The 25,706-nt window shown below is 32.8% G+C and overlaps 1 protein-coding gene across 4 annotated transcripts in view; it reads right to left on the bottom strand.

Annotated features, from left to right (window-relative positions):
• The window catches only part of LOC129803179 (uncharacterized), a 123,104-nt gene that overhangs the window by 16,794 nt on the left and 80,604 nt on the right, over window positions 1-25,706 (bottom strand). For all 4 annotated transcript variants that reach the window (XM_055849560.1, XM_055849561.1, XM_055849558.1 and 1 more), the window contains exon 3: window positions 4,431-4,602. In XM_055849560.1, coding sequence (XP_055705535.1) covers window positions 4,431-4,602 — 172 coding nt within the window. The remainder of the gene's footprint in view (window positions 1-4,430; window positions 4,603-25,706) is intronic.

Below are 25,706 nucleotides of genomic sequence, written 5' to 3' on the forward strand. Positions count from 1 at the left end.
CCATTCTTAATTTGTAAGTGAATAATATTATGGCAAAAACAAAAAATATGAACTTGAATTACAAAAAAACGTGACAGGATGCTAGATTTTTTGAGTATAACATAGTGAAAAAACTTTTCTAAATTTATTCGAACTTTTTAAAGATCTTACTCTTCTTTAAAAAATGTACATGATGATAAACAACCATAAAAATTACGCTTCTAAAGAAAACGTGTAAATTTATTTCAACTTACATTTCTAATTTAAAATATCAGTATCTCAAAAAAAAATTGGATCAAAAACAAAAATAAGCAACAGAAAATCAAAAATTTTTAAGCAAATTCATTAAAAAAGAAATCTCCTACGGGTATGCAAATTTTCTTTATGCATAAAGCCATTTCGCGCATTTTTTCAGTCCCGAAAATGTGCATAATTCCTGGACTGAGTGTATTTACTAGTAATGAAAATATTCTTAAAAATCATTCCTTAATCTCCCATTTTTTCCTAAACACACGACTTTTTTGTAGAATTTATGGGTTAATTAAATAAAATATTCTACTATCGTGTTAAATTCATCAATTATAGTACAAACATAAAAATAATACGCCTTTATATCAATATTTCACATTTTAAATGATTTTTTCGGACTCCGATAGCGTCAACGAATCCAATAGAGTCAACAGGCCTGGAAATAATTAGTTGACTCTATCGAGGTCCCACTGTATTTAATTGGCAGCGTTCCAGATAAATCAAAAATCCATTCATATTAATTACTCCCTCCGTTCCGAAATAAGTCGTACGTTTGGGGAAAAATTAGGGATTAAGGAATGGTTTCAGAGAATGTTTTTGTTATTTGCAAATATCTTGTGTATAAACTATCCTCCATATTCAGGGATAATATGAGGATCCTTTCACGATGGTATGTTGAGGATTCGATATGTTGAAGTTGTCGATTTTTCGCGTTTTTTTCAAAGAGCTCCGGTAGATAGTTAATTACTACAAGATGGACTGTAATTAACATTAAAGGCTAGAATTTGTTCTAAAATTTTAGTATGCACAAGTAGAACTCAACAGTTATTACCGATATGACATTTTTTATTGCTCAAATTTTGCAGAATGAGCAATAAAAAGAACATCCTTTTTTATGTGTTCGAATATCTGGATGCAAAATGGTGAGAGATAGGGACTTAGGACCTTCAGCGGACTCCCCATAAGTTGACCCTGGGACAATTTATATGTTTCTCTAAAACATATCCAGAAGTGAAGAAAATAAATCGTACGACGTGTTGTCGAGCAATCCCAAAAAACATGATTTTGGAGGGGAAGGAAAGGACTGGGTGCAAAATAAAGAACATATTAATGGTCCCAGGGTCAACTTATGGGGGGGTCCCCCGAAGGTCCCAAGTCTGTATCTCTCACCATTCTGCATCTATTTTAGATTGAAAATAAAACGCCAAAAATAAGACATTTTTAAAACATTCGTTCCTCAACTTACCATCAAGACTGGACACCAATTTTAGTACTGGACATTAACAATAGTTCTTTACAAGAGATAATTGTTGACACACAAAACATATACCAACAAACTTTCCCTTAATCCCTATTTTTCCCAAACGTATGACTTATTTCGGAACAAGAATTTTTCCCAAACGTACGACTTATTTCGGAACGGAGGGAGTAATAAAAAAAAATGATGAAGCAGGTTCTGAATTAGGCTATTGTACCCTAGATGTTGTTATTTAAAAAATCCAATTTCAATTATAATGTGTTATTATTGTAAATATATTTTAATCAATTGTGTGTATCTCAAGAAAAATTGAATAACAATATTTCAAAGTTCGTCATTTCGTTTAACGTTTCGTTTTATTTCTGGCCCAAGAAGAAGCTCAGCAATAAAACGAAGAATATTGACCTCTATAAGCTTTTTTATGATGTATTTATTAGTTTTAATTTTTATTCTTTTATCGATCTATATGTTGCTCTCCTAGCAGCCAAACTGATAATAATATCGATAACTTGGCTATATTTTTCTTTTTTCAATTTGATTGTTTTATTCGTTTATCAATCGACAGCCTTTAACTTTACTGGCGTAGCAGCTAAATGGTTCAGATATCGACTTATCACTTTTTTCTTTTATGTGAAATAGTGTTAAAAAAATAAGAATTAAAATGAAGGTGTCAATGTGCTCCAACATTGCTTTATGCTCAAAACAAATAATTTTATGAAGAAAATTGAAGAAAAAGAAAAACGATTTTCGTGATGTTTTTATACTCTCGTAGATGCGAATAACTGTACTCCATTGGTGACTTAGATGGTTTCTTAGATCATCTCGAAGTACCCTATGGTCTCAAGACCCATCCTTGAGCGCTTGAATTAAAGAAAAGCTTACGAAAACTAAAAATATTATAAATTAAAAATAAAACCAATTCAGGTTTATCCGGAATTCCAAAAATTTTCTAAATTAATTCAAATTATTCTTATTATTTTGGGAAATACTTACTGTAGAATTATTTTCCACTATAATCTTTAAAAAAAAACTATTAAAAATGAATAAATAGATACCTTTTGGTAAACAAAAATTCGACCTAGACTATAAAATCCTAAAAAAAAATATTTTGGAGGAGAAAGAGAGATTGTGAAACACCGAAGATCATGTTACAAGTGAGCTTATGAAGAGGACATCTTAAGGCTCAAAGTGGCTATATTTAACCGTTTAGCGCTTAGATCTGATAACGTTGAAACGGATGAACGAATAGACAAGTATTGTAATGTATTTTTTCGAAAATCATCGCACACAAGGTTTGTCAAGAAATTGAGCCTATGCAGAGGTAGATTTAATGTCGATTTTCGAAGGAAAATATTAAAAGTTCCATACTAGTTCGACTTAGAATAATTTTAATAATTCTTAATTATTAAAGAGTTTACCATTTTGACTCTCCAAATCAGTTTTAAGATAGAATCTTTGATAGATTATCACCATATCAATGGAGTTGAGCAAAATTATTTTTTCAAACAAGTTTTAATCGAAAAAGAGCACAACTTTAGTAAAAAGAAATGGAATTTGATAAGTTATTTCTTGACAAACCTAAGCAGTTTCTTGACAAACCTAAAAAAGATCCAACTGTCGATCTGGCAAAATTATTACATATTTTGTATAGGAGAACATCCTTTTGACGAACTCTTCAAGTTAATTAAACAAAACTTTTTCTAGAATGAAATTAATTAGATAAACTTCTACAAATATTTAGGTCTTTTAACAATTTACAATTTTAATTAATATTTTTCGTTTTATTTTTATCATTTTTATAAAGATTTTAAGATGATTTACTAACCACTTTAAACCGATTTTAAAAAAGGGTGAAATGGGGTAATTCGGAATTCTTTCTAATTCCGAATTTCGAGATTTTCCCACTGTTTCAGATGGAAAAGTGCATAAAAAAAGCCAACAAAGAAAAGCAAAGCTTACATTTAAAATTATTTCTTCACGTTTTTTTTGCCCATCAAAAACAGTGAAATTTTCAAAATTTCCTAATAGAAATGATTCTGAATTACCCCACTTTACCCCAGATTGATTTATACCCCAAAAACACGAAAGAGAATACTCTTGTAAATTCTTTGTTTTGGAGCACTCTAGTGATTTTTGATTCGCCAATAATCCCTGATTATAATATTAGGGGAATGTTGGCATGGTTCGCACAGTGTGAACCTTCAAACAATGCGAATTTTCTCTTTGTTTGCAAAGAGCTAGTTCGTCATTTTTCATCTCAGCTCATGAGGTTAATAATTATCTTATCTTATGGCTATGAAATCGTGGTTTTCAATAAACTTAAACTTAAACTAAACTGAAATGAAAAACTAGCTCTTTGCAAACAAAGAGAACATTAGGGTTGTTTGAACACTGAGAAAAAATGGTGCGATTAACTTTTTTTCCTCATAACTTTAACACTTTTTAGGTGTAAAAATATATCAACATTTTTTAATGTTAATTTTACACCTTTTTAAGGGTAAAATTAACATGGAAAAGGGTAACTTTAACCCACAATACACCTAAAAAGGGCAATATTTACACCGATTTCGGATAAATACTGCAGGCTAAAATTGACATTTCCGGAATGTTATTTTAACTTTTTCGGATTTCTTTCAGTGAAGGTTCACTATGTGCGGACCATGCCTACATTCCCCTAGCTCTTCATAAGCTGCATAATTTATAACAGTTATAAGTGTCAATAAGCAAAATAAAGATAAGGGAATTTATTTTGTTTATTGACACTTATTCATCATGAGCCAAGCCACAAGGGTGCATAATATCAGTAGAGAATTTGTAAAGTCTCAGCGGGATATTTTCTGAAGAAATGTCTTGTACCAATATCTCTATGTTAGACCCTTGTACCGACAATCTGAGATGACTAGCCCTTTGATCTAGATTAGGTGAATAAGAAAATTTCACTTACGTTTTCACTGGAGACTTCCCTGATTGTGTCTGTTGTGTCGTGGGTTCTGTATCACTGAAATTTGGCGGGAATTCGTGACCATCGGGCGGTAAGCGGCTGAATGTGGGTGGTGGTGGTGATAAATGTGTCGACAATGTTGTACAATTATTCACAAGAGCAGATCTCTCCATGTCTGCCAAAGAGAAAAGAAATAGAGATCAAATTGGAATCAAATGGTAACCTTTAGGAAAATACTCTATGATCTTGTATTTAAATCTCATGCCACACGTACAACAAAATAAACTATTTAATGTAATAGATTCCGTATACCAAAAGAAAGAGATTAGCTTTAATTTCTCCAATTTACTCAATTTTTTTTTCTTTGTACGGTACGGTTCTATTTTTTGGTATATTCGCGAAATTATTAAAGAAAAGGAGGAATTCTTAGTTCTGAGTGACTGGACTTTTGTGGGTTTTTCTGGGTCATGCCCATTGCTGCAATTTTTCACTCTCCCCAACAGCAATTTATGGCCATAGAACAGACATCACACTTTGAATGTCGTTCAGTGTGACAAGCCAACAATGAACCATATATTTCACCAATAATTCCTCATCTCATGAGGATCTCTCCTACGTCTGGGCAACTCCACAATTTTCATTGAATTTGCCCCTGGGGAGGGAGAAAACAGATCAATCTCAATATATGCCATTCCGCGGACAAAGAACACACAAAGGCATCCAGTTGGGGACAAAAATCACTCTCTAAACTTTAGTCGTGATTTATCGGAATTAGAGTGGAGGTCTCTTCATGTTGAGTAAATTCCTATTTAATTTTAATTGATCAATATTTCGTTTGTTCCCATTTTCTCATGTCTCATTGGATGCCGCATTGCTCTTCATTGGAATTGTGCATTTTGATGTTACACACATAATACATAAAATTAAATGATAATGGCACAGTGATTGGAATGAAGATGATGATTCCAATTCATTAGTTGAATGGCATACAAATGGAAAATTGTAGGCCTTTTCTCCTTGCCCTTTCTCACACAGCATCAACCACAGCATCTTCGTGGTTGGATGATTTCTCTGGGTGAAGGAGAATAGGAAGAACAAAAAAAAGTGATGAGCCACGAGGCATGATAAACATAGAATCTCTGGGTGATTTCATACCATCTCATCCATCCAACATTTCATTGTTACTATTATAAGCATTCTCCCCCTATTCTAATTTCTTTCTCACTCTCTTTTGCCATAAGAATCACCTCCTCATGGCTTTGGTATTTTTCTTTCGGGGCACTAAACACTTCTTTTACACATTCTCTTCCTATCCTATCCATCGGTGCACGATGGGAAAATTCTTCCGAGAAATTCTCACATCATTTCAAGAAAATCTTCCAGGTGAGCATGAAAATTACCATGTCTTGGAAATTGACACACTATTCCACCATTTTCACCTACAATTCCCTACATGATTGACCTATTACGAATTTAGCTGAATAGTCAAACAATAAACATTTTACAGAAGTAGTTTAGTGCTTGTAAATTTTATTGTTAACACATTTTAATCATATCAATCAATTGAAAATTAACAACCCATTTATTTATTTTATTGTGTTGTTAAGAAATAAACATTGTATCATATATCTCTTTGCAACTTTCTCAACTTGAATTACTGATAATCCTACCCACGGGTCCATTTTAAAATAAAACCGACTTTCAGTTAACAAACATTATATCGTTATCATTTTAAAGAGTTATGGCAAATAATGATCGTAAAGTACTTGACCAAACAAGAGGACAAATACTGCTTATAATCAACTCGAATAAATTCTCAAATCATCATAAATCCTACCTACAACGGCGTGAAGTTATTAGTTATGGCCTGTCTATACTTATGGACTCCTTCGTAAAAATCCTCAAGTTCTGTCACAAAATGATTTGGAAGAACAACAAAATTAAGAATATTTAATTTGCGATAAACTTTAAATATTTCCGCCAAGAGACCATAAGTAACGTCGTAACCCTTTAACGTAAAATTTAAATATCCAAACATTGCGAAATTCCGGACAATCCAAATTAAAGTTCGAAACACTTTCTTAAAAATTGACAAAAAAAAATAAAAGGGGTGGCAAAGCGTCCCAGGCTTTGCGAAATGCTCGAACTCGTGACTTAGATGCTATACCGCAAAAGTACTTTCGCATAATTTACCGTTTACCGGTTCTCAACCGATTTGAACCGATTCACAAATCTCTCAAAAGATCCCCCAAAATAGTTTTAAAAGTAATAGGATTGATTTTCAGATAAAAATTTTTTACCGGTTAAGAACCGGTTCATTACCGATTCAAAACCGATTAGAACCAGTTTAGTTTTGTCGGAAATTCCAAGACCTTTCCAACGACCCCAAACATGACCCCATTTGCTTGATAAATGCGTACTCTAGTGTCTTTTTAATCTTTGACCTTGAAAAACCATTATTAGGAATGATTCAACGGTATTTTCGTCTAAAGGACGAAATGTTCGCCTGATAGACTTCCTCTACTGTAGAATTGCGAATAATTCACCAAAAATCCGAACTTCAAAATTAGTTTGTCCGGGATTCCAAATTGTCAAACCTCCAATCGTGTAATCATTAAAATTCTATTACTTATTCTGTTATCAACTTCATACTTTCTCCAATAAATTTCAAATAATTTGGAATTAAATAAATCCTGAATACTTATATGCAATTGAGAAATACTCCTTACGTAAAATTTTGCCTTTTGACCTTGATAGAGGTCATTTTGCATCATTTTGGTTATTTTCAAAACTAAAATTCCTTTGAGTTACTTCTTCTATCAGCAAGCTCAGTATGATTCGTGAAATTCATATAATTAATACGAGATTTGCTGATGAAATTCAAGATACATTTTTTATTAAAAAAGAAACTGTATAAAAAATATACGCTAAAAAGCAAAAAAAAATGTTCCAGTTTCCAAACCTCATTAAACTCTTATTTTATGTACTCAAATGAAATTTTAATTGTATTTTACATAATCGGTGCAAATATAGCTATTTTCTTTCTTAAATTGAGCATTAAAGTGATGCATATTAATGTGAACGAAGAAAAGTTATACATTAGTAAAATATCATTAGGGTAAGTGTACCAAATTTCGGCATAGTTGCATTCAAGCGCCAAAATCTTATGTTTGAAATGTAATATTTTTAATACAAATTGAATTTATTTGTTAGTTTTTTATAAAGAGTGTTTCTTGGAACCTTATAGGCAGTCTATCGTCTTTATTTTCTCTAAATTCACTCTTAATACATTCTAAAATGCATAAAAATGTAGACATTACATTTTTGTGGCCTATTCCGGCCACCTTCATTTTCACAGTTCCTTGCCCTTCTGGAATCCTCATCTTCAGATCATTTTTTAGATCATATTATTCGTCGAAACGACATTTTTTGTTATTTTTTTTTTCATTGTATTATTTCTAGAATATGCAAAAACTAAAAATTCAATGAAATTCGAGTAACAAAAAATGTGACCGAAATTATAAGCTGGCCGGAATTTGGCACAATTACCCTAAATGAAGATTAATTTTGAAAGAAAAAGTTTGAAATTCGGTAGAATGCATTATTATAAAATATTGTCAAAATTAAGTTCTTTTCCTATTAGAAAAAATACTTTTCAAAACTTGGAAAAGCAACCCTTTTGGCAAACTTTTAAACTGACAAGAAACTAACAAAGTTTTTGTTCCAGGAAACTGACATTTTTGTCAAGGTTAATATTTTTGAAAATGTATAAAAAAAAGCTCCGAAATTATTTTTACAAAATACAAAAGCATCTTAAGTCATTTCTATTTTAAAATATTTCTGATATAGTTTTTGTGACCTTCAAAGACGTTTAAATATTTCATTTAAATATTTCCTAACAAAATGAAAAAAAAATCTTAAGATTATGGCACTTCATCTTTTGCAAAAGAGTTTCAATAATTTTTCAACGAGTTACACAAGTCAAATTACGTCTTAATGTTTTGAAAGCTTCAAGAAATTTAAAAACTTAAAATTGAATATCGTACTTTTACGAATATTGCACTTTTAAAGTTCTTAAAGTCGAAAAATAGTCGCCATAAAAGTAATACGTTAGTACAAGCGACGATATTTCACGATCATTTGATATCACATCGGTATACAACTATATTTTAGAAAGAAGTTTACTTTGAAAACATTTTTTCTGATTTCTCTCTTTTTTAGCACTTTTCTTTTACTTTTCCTTTATTGTGAATAAAGAGAATTATAAATTTTTAGTTGTATAACCAAACCAAACTTGAGGCTGGAGTTATACCCTTGTAATATCGTCGATTGCGTCTACCTCTGTCGTATCTGCATTTGTTTTGTATCTACATTCGGTGCAAGCTACAATACAGACGTCTCCTCTTGTGTGAAATGCTGACACAAAAGAAATGCAGATACGACAAAGGTAGACGCAACCGACGATATCTAATAAACCAGGTATTTGATTTAGATAATTTAGATTTTTGGATTCGTATTCAGAAAATGAAAGACTATTAACGCAATTCTTAATGCAATTAACCTAAAGAGCATAAACTTAGTTCTTATAAGCAAATAGGGGGAAGTGGGGCACTTTTAAAAGTGGGGAACATTTGAAATTGTGATAATATAATTTAGCTTCCCAATCTACTTGTGCAGCTAAATTATATCACGATAAAGCTCAATTTTATTTAAAAATAGGTGAAGAATCCTAATTTCAACGGTCCCCCACTTTGAAAGACACCCCACTTCCTCCTAGTCACAAAATTTAAATTTTAATTCAAACCCATTTGAACTTCTTGACCAATCTGAATCCCTATTGAATTTTTGAAACTTGCATTGTAAAATGTAGCACTAAAAGATTAAAAAAATAAATTTTTCTGTCTATTTTAGAGATTTTGACATTCAAATTCTTGGAATTCATCATCACCACACTTTGTCTGGGTCCATATGGATGAAAAAAATATTCTCCCAAATGACTAAGCAAAATGAAGCGATTTTGCCCCCCTTCACGATCAATTGTGTTGTCTTGTGGTCTCAAATCTCTCTCCTCTGGTGTGCCAATCAAAAATCCCAGCAATGCCCCTCAACATGGGACAGAACAAGCACATCACACACAAAAAAAAACAGAAAGACATTTAGAATCTCACGTGGATACACCAAAAAATCTTCAGGCTGAAACAATTAATCTTGGGATTATCTCACTTCTCTGCACCACTTCACGAGAGACACAGAAAGATGATTATTTGCATGATGAAAAATTACAACGTGTGCAAAACATCATCGACTTTGTGTTATTTCTTTTTTTCAAATGTAATACCAACCTCGATAGCGACTGTAGGTTCCACTTGAACTACTATCGCTCCTCAATTTGGGCTTGAGGAACACAATTCGTGGCTCCATCAAAGACACTTCTTTTGAATTGTTTTTATTTATTTATTTGAGCTTGTGATAAGACGTAAATCACGAGACGATGGCGTTGAAAAGTCTCTTTCAAATCACACTAATTGATCAATTTATATGACATCGTCAATTCTATCACGTATATTATAAGCACTACAAAAATCGTGTTCACTGAAAAGCGTAGAGAGAGAGTGTATAAGAAAAGAGATAAATTGGGAATTATCAATTGTGACTCAATTGTATTTCTATTGGGATTCTTTTTGGAGAATGACGATTCGGAGACGCCTTGAGCTTCAGATAAATCAAAAAACAAATTTGCTCTGTACATATTGCGGAAATTTTATGTTTAGCAGACAAAAAAAAGACCCATGATAGCAATCTAAATTGCTATAATGGATATTTCGTATTTGAGGCTAATCCTTAGTCCAGTTTGAGGAATCATCGCAACAGTTAACATTTCTTCAGATGGTTTAATGTGAGTGAAAATATGAAAGGCTGCTTAAGAAATGAGGATTTTGCTGACATTCCAGCAAAAACAACCTAAATCTAAGAGATTGGTTACACAATAATTCATGAAGACAATTTTTTTCTTCAATTTTAATTGAGACATACAAAAACTGCCACTCAAGTATCAAAAACTAATCCAATTATGAGGTTAGATAGAAAAACTTTTCAAACAAGCATATCAAAGAGTATTTGGAACGAACAAGTAAATTGGGGAAACTGGGGCAAAATGTGACATAATTCATGGAACCCCTGAGAAACATCTCATCAACGTATACTTATAACAAATTTACCCCTATACAACTCTGCCGAAGACAATTTTCCTCTGACTAGAAGGGAAATGTATACTTTTTGAACCATGTTCTAAAAATTGATGTTGCGGAAATTTTCAAAAATACCGGGTCAGATACCGACAGGCATGGGTTCATTTGTGATTTTATACAAGTATTAACGGCTGAAATAAATTAAAGAAATATCTAAATGATATATTTTTATAGGAAATTTATTGTTTTACAACATATTTTCCAAACTGTTTTGACGATCCTAAATGGCAATATTTTGCCAAACACAGAGTATAAGGGGCAGGATATCTTAAAAAGTCCTTTTCAAGAAGCTTTCTTAACAAGTTTTTTATTATGTTTAGAAAAGGCAGAAAATGCGAACTAAAGACGAAGTAGTTAATAAAAATAACTTATTTTTGTGATGTAGAGCAATAATCTTTACAATTATGTTAAAAAAATTCAATAAACAATGTTTAAAAAGGATCTACATCAGACAAAACTTCAAAACTTACTACGAATGCTAAAAACTTCATGTTGTTATTTTAAAATTTTAATAAAATCCGTATACATTACAGAAGTTTTTAAATAAAGTTTGGAATGCTTCAATTTTGGTATAAGAGGGCAATTTGTGCATTACCATTTAAAAAGAATTTAGTTAAATATTGAAGTACATTGACCTTCAAACGTCCTCAAAAGTTAATCAATTGATCGGTATCCATAAAATCTGATATTATTGATTATGATATTATTCTTCTTGCTCAACCTTTTAACTAATTTTTACTAAGAGGATTTAGATATACCGGACAATATCTCTAAATTGGCTTAATCGAAGAATACGAAATAGTTCAAAAAGTCTTAAATACTCATTAAATCTTCAACTCATTTAACCCTTTAAGGACGTTTTAGTCTCTGGTGCCACAAAGAGAAAATATATTTTCTAACTTATCTAAAAATATACTTAGTTTTCTAAGTTTTGTACATAATCAAAAGTATAAGGTTGTAAGAATGTAAGATATTTTTGTAAAGGGGTTATAAGTGGCTCTCAGAGTGAACTGTAAGCGGTGAATGGCAAAATTGTGTCAATTATGAGCTAAAAATCGACAGATTGGCACCATTTTACTAAGAAATTGACAAATCGGCATAATTGTACCAGAAATCGACAGATCGGCAGACCGGTACGATTTTAGCGAAGAATCGGCAGATTTAAATGTCAATTCGCTCTGATGAAGTATAGCATTAGTTTAAACTCGTGCAGGGGGAGGTGGGGCTATTTTAAACTGTAGGGCTAGATTGTTATACGACCTTTTCGCCTATCTTTAAATGAATTTGGGCCTCACAATTATTTTATTTATATCCACAATTAATTTGTCTATCCAAATTACATCACGTTTAAAACTCAGTTTCCTTTAGAAATATGCGAAAAAATCGTATAACAATGTAGCCCCACAGATCAAATTAGCCCCACCTACCCCTAACATCATAAATTTCCTACAATTACAGTGAAAAATTTTAATGTACTGTACTGGAAACGCTAATATTCGACTTATTCGGCAGACCGACATGAGATCGATTGTTCGACACGAAATCGACAAAATTCTTGTGAAATCGGCACAATTTTTACAAAATATTGGCATATTGGCATTAGAGTGAACACTGGTAAAAATAAAAGGGTCAAATTGAACCTTTTCCAAAGGATGGATCATATTTGACTCTTTGAAAGGGTCACCAGGAACCCTTCGAAAGGGTCACGGTTTTGACATCTATTTAATTCCGGAATAAACGAATAAAAAAACAATGAAAAAGTGATCTTTGGTGTTCGCTCAGATGAGAGAAATATGATATCAGTAATAAGTTTACAATAAAACATGATTATTCGTGATAAATGTGCATACTAAATTTCAAGTGATACAAAAGTGAACCTTTCAAAGGGTCAAATACGATCCATCCTTTTGAAAAGGGTCAATTTGACCCTTTTATTTTTACCAGTGAACCGTGAGCGGCAGAGTTAGCTGCCCCTTGATTTTTGTAAAAATCTCCAGCTGTTTGATATAATGTAAATGAAATCAGAAATAGGAATATGGTCCTTAAAGATTAAAAAATCGAGTTTCTTTACGTCTTAAATATAAAATTTAACTAATAATTCAGAATAATTAATTCGCAATGGCTGATATCAAATTTCTAGAATTTGTTTTCAATTCTATAGGCAGTTAAAGTAATTATTTAACCACAATTAATTGGTTGGCCTGGTTAAGGCTACCTAGGGGGAATTGGGGCACATTTGAATTGGGGTACTTTTAAAAATGGTCTTTTCTCCTACTTTTAAAACAAATTGAGACTTAGACCGTCTTCAGACTAGAGGTTTAGCCCAGTTCCCGAGGTTTTCAAAACCTTAAACAGCAACCAATTTTATTGATTTTTCAAAATCTAATTTTTAATTTGACTTTAATGGCTCCGGCACACCTTTTAGATCAGGAAAATTTCAAAAAGTGGAAATTCGAATCCCCTTCTTTCTCAAGTGTTTTGCATATGACTATTTCATTCTCTCGCACTCTTCTTCTTATCTTAAATATTACTCCAAATTCAATTTAGCTCAATCGAATTTGGTATGCGAAAGAATGAGATAGTCATATGCAAAACATGTGAAAAAGAAGGGTATCCGAATTTCGACTTCATGAAATTTTCCTAATCTAAAAGGTGTGCCGAAACCATAATAATCCAATTCTGAGTCAAATTTTTCCAAAAAATCTTAACTGATAAGTTATTAGAGAAGTTAAGCCATATGGCTAAGCCTTAGATCTGAAGCCCGTATTATTTTAATATAATTCAGATTCACAAGTGGTTTGTGGAGCTAAATTGTAACACAATAAGGATCAGTTTCAATAGAAAAAAATGCCCAATTTTAAAGCTGCCCCAATTCAAAGGTGCCTCACTTCCTCCATATCTATAATTTTGAACACTGACATCAAAGTCTCTGACATTCTGAAGAAGTTTCAGGGGTTAATCAATCTACAATTCTTTCATATTTGAACGATTGTCACAAACTTCGCTGATTAAAATTCTAAAAAAAAAAATAATAAAATAAAATATTTGTTGCTATCAAGATCAGAAAGAATGATATTCTGATTGAATGACGATCAGCAAACATTTATACACTGTAAGAAGTTTTCGTCATTGCTGCATTTTGCCAAAATTTTTCTCACAAATAATGTATAAACGTCTTTAGAGGAATTTTTTGTGTATAGTCGAAATTGAGTTGTTTATACATTAAACTTCTGCAGTAAGACTTATATGGTATTTTATATTCGGGTGCTATAAAATCATTTCCCCCAAAGCTGATAATTAGATTTAAACCTCAATAGCATACTTTGGATTGTATTGAAATTAAATCCCAAATGCAATAAAAATTTTCAGAACCAATTTAAAAAACTTTACGATTTTTAAATTATAAAACCACAGCCAAAACACATTGAAAAACAGTTCCAGAAATTATAACCTAACTCCCCAGAAAAAAAAATTAGTGAATTTTTCAGGTATTGCCATTAGGGGAATTTCATCTAATCCCCCCTCGAATGGAGCACTAAATTCGTTAATTAACACATTCTCAAGAAGCCAAAGAGGTGAGGAAAAGAGCATTTAGAAAAGTATAGAGAGCACCATGAGGAATGGGTATAAGAAAAAAGTGCCGAAGAAGGAAAGAATTGGATTTGCGGAATTTGTGGCGTGAGAAATAATTACAAGTTCTTCCACAATATTAATTCTCTGTTTTTTTTTCTTCTCTCCTCATCACTTCTCATACATCTCTCTTTGGCCAGTATCTTGCAACTTATAGAGAAGTGGTAAAATCATAAAGTAAGATATAAGGTTGAATAAAAGCGAGAGAAATGGTTTTGAACAGAAGTATAGAGTGAAAAAAATTATATGAATTAGATGAGTGAATGAGGAATGAGGTTATTGCATTATAATATATTGGTCTTAATCTCAAACCAACATCAATATTGTAGTGTAAAGCGTCATAAAAATTACATAAAAATTCAATTCGATTTATTCAAATTAGCTACACACCAAGAAGAAAATTTTCCCTTGTCTTTCACATTGCTATTGATGAGGAGGTGGAGGAAAAAAATTATTTTACACGGCAGCCAGCAATCCGGTGGAGAGATTTAATCAAACAATGAGGTCATAAATTCGGTGTAAAACCGCAAAATCAATTCGATCCGGAGAAATGGTGCGAAGGAGGAATAAAATCAACCAGGAAAACGCATCAATCTCATATAAGTAGTTTTATAAGAAGTCAGTTGCATTGCTGCAGTTTTTTTTTCTTGCCTTATTATTTTTTGTGCATTTAACGTCTTTTAGAGGCAGGCGTGTTACAAAGTGAAAGTCTCAGAGAGATGGATGGAAAATGCAAAATGGAAAACTTACGAGACGACACATTTAATGTAAGGCGGAAAATATGTATCTTGCCATTAGAATCTTTCACCCACAAAAAAAAAAAAACAGGAGATTTTCTTGTTCACAAAAAAGCCAACCTCTGCAACTCCATTGAGAACATCATCTAATGAAAATCAGTCATAAATCATCCACCTTCTTCCCAGCCAAAGAAGACAGAGAGTCTCAGTTGTTGAGATGTGAAATCCACCGAAGAAGTTGTATACAAAGCAATTCGATCCGGATGTGCAAATTAAATCAACACTAACTGACTAAAGACGTCATTAAGTGCACAATAATCATAAAAATGCCCTCAAGAGCCATCATATGCGTATATAATAGTTTTGTAGATATCACCTCTCTTACACTGTGAGTGAAAGCCTTTTCTGGAAAGAGTGTTGAAGTAAGCTTTAAAATAACTCTTCAAAAAGTGAGGCTTGATATTACACTTGGCTCAACACTTAGAAGCCTATTTAGAAGCTTTGAAACAACGCCCTTTTAATAAGTATTTTGAAGCAAAGCACGAAGAGTGTTGATACAAGAAATTTATTCAAATTCATTTAAAAGATAGGATCGGTAGGATCAGTCAAAACAAATTAAGGGTTAAAATAAAGCTTATGAAAGCTTGAGCTTTGATACATAACCATTAACCACATCTATATGATTTATAGAAACCTGTCAAGATTTTATAATAATGTGGTAGTATTTTTTTCTTAATTAGAATAATGAAAACATTATTTTTTCGCATGTTTTTAAAAGGATCTGGGCTTTATCGTAATGCATGGTACAGAGTAGGGTGTCAATAGGTGCTGACACAAGTTCTTAAAGTGTCAACAGGTGTTCCTTTCACCCTTAAACAATCGTGTATCTAAATTAAATTATTGCTAGGTCCAGTTTCCTTAAGAAATATGCAAAAAATAGCGTTTTTAATGTAGTCCCAACTCAATGCAGTCCCACCTCCTTCCCCAATAATGTTCATTGTTAGTCATGCACTAGACACACTTACGACTTAAGCTTAGAGACGGCTTAGCGTAATTATAATCAAAATAATGATTCGACTAAATTTCCATCAGATTCCCACTAACTAAGCACTAACTCAGCTTAAAGCGAAAAACGGATTAGTTAGGAACTGTGACTTAATCTGACTACTAAACTGTTAAAGGAATATGGGAAAAATATAAAGTGTTTGAAGCCACAATGTTCGAAGCCTGAAATATTTCAGCTATACATTGTAAACTGAATTAAAATTCATCAAATTAATAATGTGTAAAATCGCAAAAATGACTCGTTACATCGAATTAATAATAATACTAATATTTTTCAATTTTATTTTCTAAATAAACAATTTTTAAGAAAACAATAATATGAAACAGTTTTTAAATACAGTAAAACCCCGCTATAGGCCATCGCTCTATAGTCCACAATTTATCGACCGTTGATTTCAAAATACTGATTTTAAGTTAGGTTAGTTGTGATAATTGTGATCCATAATGAAGAGAGTGAGGACAAGTACCACAATCGCAAATAAAGTGGAAGCCGTCGAGCAATTTTAATACTAAAAGTCGTTGATAATTTGAAAAAATGACATGGACTATAGTGCGACCCAAGTGTCAAAACTGCAACCAAATATGGACTATAGCGTGGCTCTACTGTATAAGCAATTTCTTTAATTCAAAAGTTGGAAAAGGTTTCGCACTAACCCAATTGAACAAAAAGTACACGAATGACACGAATTTATCACTATTATTCTTCAAATTATTTTGAACAAGTTAATTTTTTCACTAACTGGTTCATTTACTAAGCAAATAGTGATTGAAAAATAGCTCGAAATTACATCAAAGAAAGGAGGACGATCAATGAGTGTTCAGCAGAACACACCTATCTCAACACTCATTCAGACTTGCTTCAACACTCGAGTTTAGCAACAACACTCATCGAGGCTTACTTGAAATAAATGCTAAAATTAAATATTACTGTAGTCATTTCTCTCAGTGCACTCTCACATGGTCTTGAGTCCCATTTCAACACTATTATATAAATGCCGACTTAGGAGGATTGCGCTAATAACTTCTAGAGACGATTGGACGGATCTTAAGAATGTTGAGAAGAGGAATTAAAATTTGCCGCATCTTCACAAATGAAATGGGGAGAAATACTGGTGAGAAGCTTAATATAAAACAAAAAAAAAACAAGAATCCAACGGAAAAATTCTACAAATTCCAACAGAAAACCTATATAAATGCACCACTGTCTGACCCCTGACCTTGATGTTAGCAAAACTTCATTGAGAAGATACTGTGAGAAAATTTTTTCTTTACATAAACTTTTCACACAAGAACAAAAGTGTCTCTCTCTCTCTTTTATGAGACACAAAAAGCTCAAGAAGTCACAAAAAAAAAATAAAAGATACGCGCCTTGTGTCTTCTATTGTAAATAAACCATCAAATTATAATTTTTCTGCTCGCCCATCCACTTCTTGTTTCCTCCACCATGTCCAATGTTCAGTGGACAGCAACATCAATATGATGAGACCACCGACTTCCATATACACACCAATCCCGAGGACAGAATACACCACTTATTGTCCAACTATGGGATTTTGATGGATGATCAAATAAAATGATTGAAAGTCACTCACTGTAAAATTGAAAATACCATGGACAAGTAGCTTTAGAACCTTCTCAACATCCCCTTGTCCTCTGCCCTCCTCTATCCCTCAAAAGAAACCGATGTTACAAGACGTAAGAACACCTTTAAATATTCAATGGAAGTATGATCGAAAAGTGAGGATTAATTCCATCATTCACTAATGAATTCATCAAGAAACATGATTTTGACTAGAATAAGCACCCCATGTAAAAAAGTCGAGCTTTTTTCTCACGGAAATATACTCATAAAAAAGTGCCTCAAAAGCAGATAATAATGAAATATAATACATCTTAAATGATTCAAGGATATCCCAAAGATAACTTTTTATGTATCTTATTTCTTAATTATAATCATCATATAAAGTTACCCCCTAATTGTTCAAATATCCTTAAAAATGTATAATTAATAATAATATTTCTTGTCGGACAGGGATGGCAAAAGGTCCCATGTTTTTGCCAAAATGCTTAAACTCATGACTTACATGGTATACTTCAAAACTTTTTACGTATTATTTACCGTTTACGGGTTCACAACTGATTTAACCCATTCAGTCAATGTACCAGGAATACTTGAGATAGAATGTTCATATTTTGGGATAGGTTTCCTACAGATTAAGAGATAAATTTTTTGAAAAGAAAAATTTTTTATCTATTATGGTGGCGCGGGGAGCCCCTGTCAAACACACGTCTTAACGGTCACTGAATTTAAATTCTGTGCATTAATTCATTACAAACTCTACTGATTTAGATAGAGTAACTATCCAAGAAAACAAATGGGACATTGGAATTTAAATCAGGAAAGAGAAAAGAGGCCAATTTTAACAAATTCGACGGGATTTCGAATTTTACATTCGCCATTTTGAGCAAAAATTTTGCATGAACTTCCGCGAAGCAAGAAAACAATAACAAAATGTATTTTCATCTCTGTCGGACTATTTTTTCCAAGTAATCTAAGGACTAAAGTTACAAATAATCCATTCCCGACAGCAATTCGAATATCAGTTGCTCAGGAATAAATCATCTAAAATCACTCAATTTGCGTATGATGTATAATACCATGGTAAGGAATGGGTTAAACCGATTTAAAAATAAGTCAAGAAGTCTCCCAAAAATACTGAGAAGAAGAATTTCGAATAAAAATTAGTAATCGGCTCATAATCCGTTTATTATCGGTTCACAACCGATTAGAATTGGTTCAGTCTTATCAGAAATTCCAAAACTTTTCAACAAGCTCAAACACGATCCCATTTGGTTGAGAAACACGATCTCTTTTCCAGCACAAGATATTTTCCAGTATTTAACCCTTTAATGACGAGTGGGACACCGGTGTCCCAAAAACAAACAAAAAATTTGACTAGGGAAAAATGAGGTAGTTTGGAATCGTTTACAATTTTGGACACTTGAGATTTCCTCATTGTTTCAGATAAGCAAAGAGAAAACAAAGACCGCAAAATAGAAGAAAGAGACGTTTAAGAATCTTTAGAATCTCTAAAACAGTGAGAAAATCTCAAATGTCCCAAATTGTAAATGGTTCCAAATTACCTCATTTTACCCTATAGACATTTGTTTTCTCCCCCAAATACAATGAAAAATTAGTTTTTATTTTAGGGACATCGGTGTTTGCATTCGTCCTTAAAGGGTTAAATATTAAGATCATATTCGAAAACACTGAAGTTTTCAGTAACTATAAACGGTCTATAAATTTTAGATGAGTAGGGGAGACTGGGGCAAAAAGTCACAAAACGGATATTTTATTTTTTTTACAAGCTACTCGAGTGCTTCAGAAATTTCTAATTAGCGCAGTTTTATAGGAAATTTACCGCTCTACAACTTTGTGAAAGTAATTTTCCTCTATTTTGTAAGCAAATACATTTATCGAGCCGATTTATAAAAGGTAATTTTGTGACTATTCTCAAAAATTCTGGGGCAAATAGTACCACGCATGGGATATTATCACATTTTGATTCGCTTCACTACGGGCTTCCGTAAATTTGAAAAAAATACCAAGGACATATTTTCAAAGAAAATTTATTCATCTATACGATTGTTAAACACCGTTTTCTCTATCTAAACGAAAAAAGCGCTTTTCAAGCTATTTTAGAAAAAAAACACACACAAAAGACTGCAAATCGTTTGACCAATGCAAACAATAAGCGGCGAGACATGATAATGACGTTTCTTTTCGCTGTGAAACATCAGAAATTGATTCGCTTTTTTGTTACTTCTTGCTCTATAGCTTTTGTTACTTTTTACCCCAAGTGGAAATTTTTAATAAAAAGATTTCTGAAGAAAAGAACCTTTGCGAAATTCTAAAATAGATAGCGGATTTGTATTCAAAGAATACAAATTATTTAGGAAATATGCACCAGTGCATCAATTTTGGAAAAAAGTAGGTAATAATTGATATCTGCTGCAAGCAAAATATTTCAAAAATATGGCTAAAAATTTCAGTATTTTTATTTTCTAAATTCCTTGTTCGAATTATAAGAAATTTACGACATTGAAGAAGGTCTATGGAGGCTATCTATAAGAAAAAAATTTGAGTCGCTATCTTTTTTTTATCGTGGAAGATATTGAATTTTGGATTTTTCGATTTGTAACTTTTTGCCCCAGACTCCCCTATTGTAATGTCTTCCAAAACCCTAACTTAATTTTCAAACTTTTTGGAGGACATTTAAGATGACACAAATGAAATCTCGAATAAAGATTTGCGAAAAACCAAAATTAAGCTTCTCAAGTCAACTCTCAATAGGTCATCTTTCACCATATCAGGCCATCAGACATATAGTATGTCAGATGGTGCTCTGATCGAGTAAAAGGTTTCGCAGAAGAGCAATATTTAAATTTGTAAGTATTTCAGTTAGAAAGCGGTTGGAAATTATTTTTTAAAGACGACAGCACAGATCGTTTTCCTCGTTTTCCTATTCATTGTGCATAAACGATTTAACGATTCTCCGAATTTATTTATAAACCTATTGAATATAAAAACTCAACTTGGTTTAGGTATTTAAATATCAGTCCTATCAAAGAATTCTTGAAAGCCTAGTCCAACAAAGAATCTTGGCATTTAAAAATGCAACTATTCTTTAAATTTAGCTGAGACTAAAATGAAAAAATAGAGAAATTTGATATTTTACTGATTCCTCAAACAAAGACCGCTCTTCAATGGGATTTAAAGGTGCAGCTATGATGTTAGACTTTCAGCTCCTTGATCCCCATTATGTCCAGCACATTTGACATGGCGACCCATAGTATAGAAAATGGCAACAAGAATCCACACCCTTCCCATGGTGGAGAGATATAAGTTAATTTCCTTCACCATACAAAAGTGATTCAGGTGTGATTGAGCAATAAAATCCACCTGGACTAATTCTGTCTTTCCTCCCTGATGACTTCTCGAGGTGGGACTTTAAAAGATCTCTTGTGTCATTCTGAAGGCCACGGCGGACAATTTATGGTGCAATCTTTTTTTGCCCAGGCACCACTCCACCTCATGAGAAATCATCTTGCAAGACGTGTCAGAAAAATTAGCCTGAATCAGCACAAAAGTGCTAGAAGGAGAAAAAAAACAGATGAGAACATACAAGGTATCTTCCTGTGGTCATGCGGAAAGGAAAAGAGAAGTTGGTAAACTCTCACTGGGCCGCGAGAATGATGGTTTGAGAAAAAGTAGAGAACACAAGACCGATGATGATGATGATGAAGTGTACCAAGGTTTCTTGTATTTTGTGGTCCGTTGCAGATTGAATTGAATTAAAATCCATAACCATAAACAAAGTGAAAATGAAAAATTGTGGAAGATATTGAAGCATGAAGTTGAGGTGAGAGATGATGGAAGGAATGGTGAAACGAAAATGGGCAAAATACTTCATTTTGCTAGGCTACCTCCAAAGTTGAGCTTTCTGACTTACTTTTTCTTTTTATTTTGTAAAAAAAAAAAGAAACACTTTGTGGGCAGGGGAAAGACTTAAAATAAACTCAAACCCATGGAAAATAATATCTCCCCATGAGCTGTATCATCAACAATAAAACATAAAGTCTAGGAAGGTTAAGAGTCTCATTAATCCGGATGGGAATGGAATTTTTTTCACCTCATTCTTGCGGAAGTTAATGTAACAACGTGCTCTTTTCCCATCGATATCTGCTAAATGAATTCTTCAATGAGGTGTTATGATTGTTCAAAAAGTTGCTGTGGAGAAACAAAACAAAAAAAAAACAAAAGATATAACCATGCAAAATTTTCCCGAAGGCTCTTTTAGCACATACCACCGGTGTGCCCACCCCATATATTTCACCCGTCAAAGCTTTAAGGAGACGCAACAATACATAATTGACTTTAATAGTGCGCGACATTTCACGATCTCACACAATTTACGCTAAAAATGATTATTATTAATTGATTTGAGCCGCCGGCGCCAATAAAAACTCAAGACAAGAGCAACTCCCAAATCGATTGCCTTTTAGCCAACCACTTTATCAAAATCACACTCCACAACACAACCGACCATTCAATTCAAGGACTTTTGCGCGGCATTTGTGCGGCTGCAAAATCCATTTAAAATATATAAATTTAAATTAAGTCCATGTGCATTCAGCAAACAACGAACTCAATATTGGAGCACCACTGCACTGGCAAGCTGGGAAAAAAGTCTGAATGCGTTTTCGAGGAATCGATGTTGAAGAAGACTAATGAGAGCAAATGCAAAAGTTCTTAGACGAACGTTCAGGGAGTCGCGAGAAACAAAGAATATCTAAATTTAACAGTTTAAACTTGAAATCTATCTTTTGGTTTTAATTAAATTCAATCTGAAACTAGTGCATCTTAATCTTACGACTTAAGCCAAGAGACGGCTTATCGTAATTAGAATCAAGATAACGATTAGATTACATTTCCATCTGTTTCTCACTAAACTGTCTCTCGGCTTAAGCTGAGAAACGCCTTAGAGGAAAACTAATGAGAATTTAGTTAAATCATTATTTTGATCATAATTACGTTAAACCGTCTCTCGGCTTAAGTCGTAAGTGTGTTCAGGATATTGCTCCAGTCCCCAAATATTAGAGATTTTCTTTGTCTTTTATCCCTTTTATCTCATCCAATTTAAATTTAAATTGGTTTTGTTCTAGCGGAAACATAAAATTGGCTAATTCCGATAATACTGATATCCCTGCCACCCTAATCGTAAAACCGGCTTTTAGTTATCAATCAAAAATATCAAGAAATTTGAACAAGAGGAAAATTTTAAAGCAAAATTCTTCACGCAGATTTTTCTATAAGTTAACTAAAGTTCAATCAGTCTTTAAAAAACTGAGTGACTAAGTTCGATGACTTCAGATCGATATTTATCTAATAATAGCGTTAGCACACCTTTTAGATCAAGAAAATTTCATGAAATCGAAATCCACATACTTGTCCTTTTCAAATTGGTTGCATAACCCTATCCCACTCTTTCGTACTCTTCCTCTTCTTTTGAACATCACACTAAATTGAATTTAGTTCAGTCCAATTTTGAGACCAAAAGAGTGGGATAGACTTATACAAATCTTTTGAGGAAGAAAGAGAAGTCAATTTTTACTTTATGAAATTTTACTGATCTAAAAGGTGTGCCGGAGCCATAATATTTAAAATTCACAAACTTCAAACCAACTTCAAGAAAGCATTAAGATCTCCGAAAACAATATTAAAATATGATTTAAATAAAAATCAAATAAACAATCTTCAAATTACTCTGTAATTGTATAATTACTAAATTAATAATAAATTATCAAAGTCTGATCTGCACAAGGATCTGATCTTCGAAATTAGTTTGTATGTCATCCGAGATCCGAGTAGTAAGAAGGCAAAAGTTCAGAGTGAGCTGAACTACTGGTCTGCTGAATCTTGAGTTTATATGCATTCTCATACTCCTCAGACCCTTAACCAGTAGGATAATTCTATAACAGTATGAGAATGTCATATGATAAACTTAGAATTTTTTATGTAGTAAATTCGGAAAAACTATTTGAGTACTCATATCAATTATTAAAAAGTTAGAGCCTCAGTGGATCAGTTGGTAGAGTAGTATCTCTAAGGTCTCTATGACTGTAAGGTCTCGGGTTCGAAACTCGGCAGCTGCAGATTTTTCAGCAGCCGTATCGAACCGCCTAAAACAAGAGAGGCTGGTACAGAAACGAGTTCGGTATAAAGAGATCTGTCGATACAAATACACATTCACTAAAACTGATCCAACCAAGCCTGGTCTGCCGCAATATAGAAATGGCTCTGTATGTATACCTCAGGCATACAGAAGCCGAAATATGGAGCTGGAGGACCGCCTTGGGGGTTAAGATAGAATGGAGTAATGGAAAGTGCATAATGGGCCCAAATAAGTGGCCTGGATGCAGCGGAACCGATAAAAGGTTTAAGCCGGCCCATAGACAAATCTTAAATCTTATTAAAAAGTTTATAGAGGTGCCTGTAATGGCCATTCGATACTCAGTGGCCTTTAATTTTATTCTGCTTCCAAATTTAATCACGAAAATTTGTCATATGATATTGTAATAATGGTTTAGAAGTGTCTTACAGTCCGCATTTTTGTGCAGGTTTTGACGTTACAGTAGAGTCTCCTAAATTCGAACGCTCGGGGGGTATTTTTGACATTTCTCACCTCACAAATTCGAACGATTTTTTCAAAACTAACGAAATTTGTGTGAGATTAAATTGTACTTTGAATCAAATTCCCGTACTTTCTTGCAAGCCTTAGTGGTAAAATACTTCCTTTTCATTTTACACGACCATAATATATGTAAACATTCAGGAAGAAGCACATAAATATGATTTTCATTCACCAAGAATACGAACTTTTTAACATAACCTCACAATTGACGTTTTGAATCCAAACGGCGTTCGAATTTGAGAGATTCAGATTTGAGAGACTCTACTGTATCTGTAAGTTCCACTTTTACAATATTGAAGTTCTTTTCTTTTTGAAAATATTTATTTCACAGAATAATTTGAAACATTCTACAGCTTCAAATTTTATGAATATGTACGAATTAAAAAAAAAGATAAGATAAAATGTGTTTAGTAAACCAACTCATAGAAAAAACGTCTTACTCATGGGTTCCATTCGTTCCATCATTTCTCAATTGTATTTTTCTGTTGCGCAATGTTTCTATTTCTGGTTCACAACGAATTTACATGTATTTATGTATTACTTTTTATTTAAATCCTAAAATCCCTGAAATATACTAACATAAATTTAAATTCAAGTAAAATTTTATTATCGCTTTATAACTGAATCAGAATTATTCTGGATTTTAAGACCGTTCAAATGAGTCCATACTCATTCCAATCGGTTGAGAAATGCGGTTACTAGGGCTCGTTAACTTTTGACCTTGAAAATGCTTTAAAGACATAATTTAACAGTATTTTGGTATACGAACAAAGGAGAAAACATATGAGAGATTCATGTTTTCAGGGTATCCCAAAACCGTGACAGCTGTCAAGAAGGTTCTATATCGATCTTTAAACTAAAAGTTTAGTCAAGTTTCCTTATGCCCTATATACACTTACTACTTAAGCCGGGAGACGACTTAGTGAAAAATTATGGAAATGTAGTTTAACCATTATTTCTAATATAATTACGCTAAGCCGTCTCTCGGCTAGTCCTCAGATCTGTCAAGGCCCTTACGACTTAAGCCGAGAGACGACTTAGAGGAAAATTATAGAAATGTAGTTTAACTATTATTTCTAATATAATTACGCTAAGTCATCTCTCGGCTAGTCCTCAGATCTGTCAAGGCCCTTACAGCCCTTAAAATGCTTTTTCAAAACCCATCAGATCAATTATCCATATTGTAAACCTTAAACTCTTTTATTTTTTCCAAAAATCTGCTATATTGAGAAATTCCAGTAGATAAGTCATGTAGATAAACCTTAGGTCTGAAACCGGTACAACGTTTACCGCTTTTGTTTTTCATAACACCCTTTTTTAATTTAAATGAAATGTCAAATACTT

The sequence above is a fragment of the Phlebotomus papatasi genome, chromosome 2, assembly GCF_024763615.1.
Source record: "Phlebotomus papatasi isolate M1 chromosome 2, Ppap_2.1, whole genome shotgun sequence".
NCBI classification, from domain to species: domain Eukaryota; kingdom Metazoa; phylum Arthropoda; class Insecta; order Diptera; family Psychodidae; genus Phlebotomus; species Phlebotomus papatasi.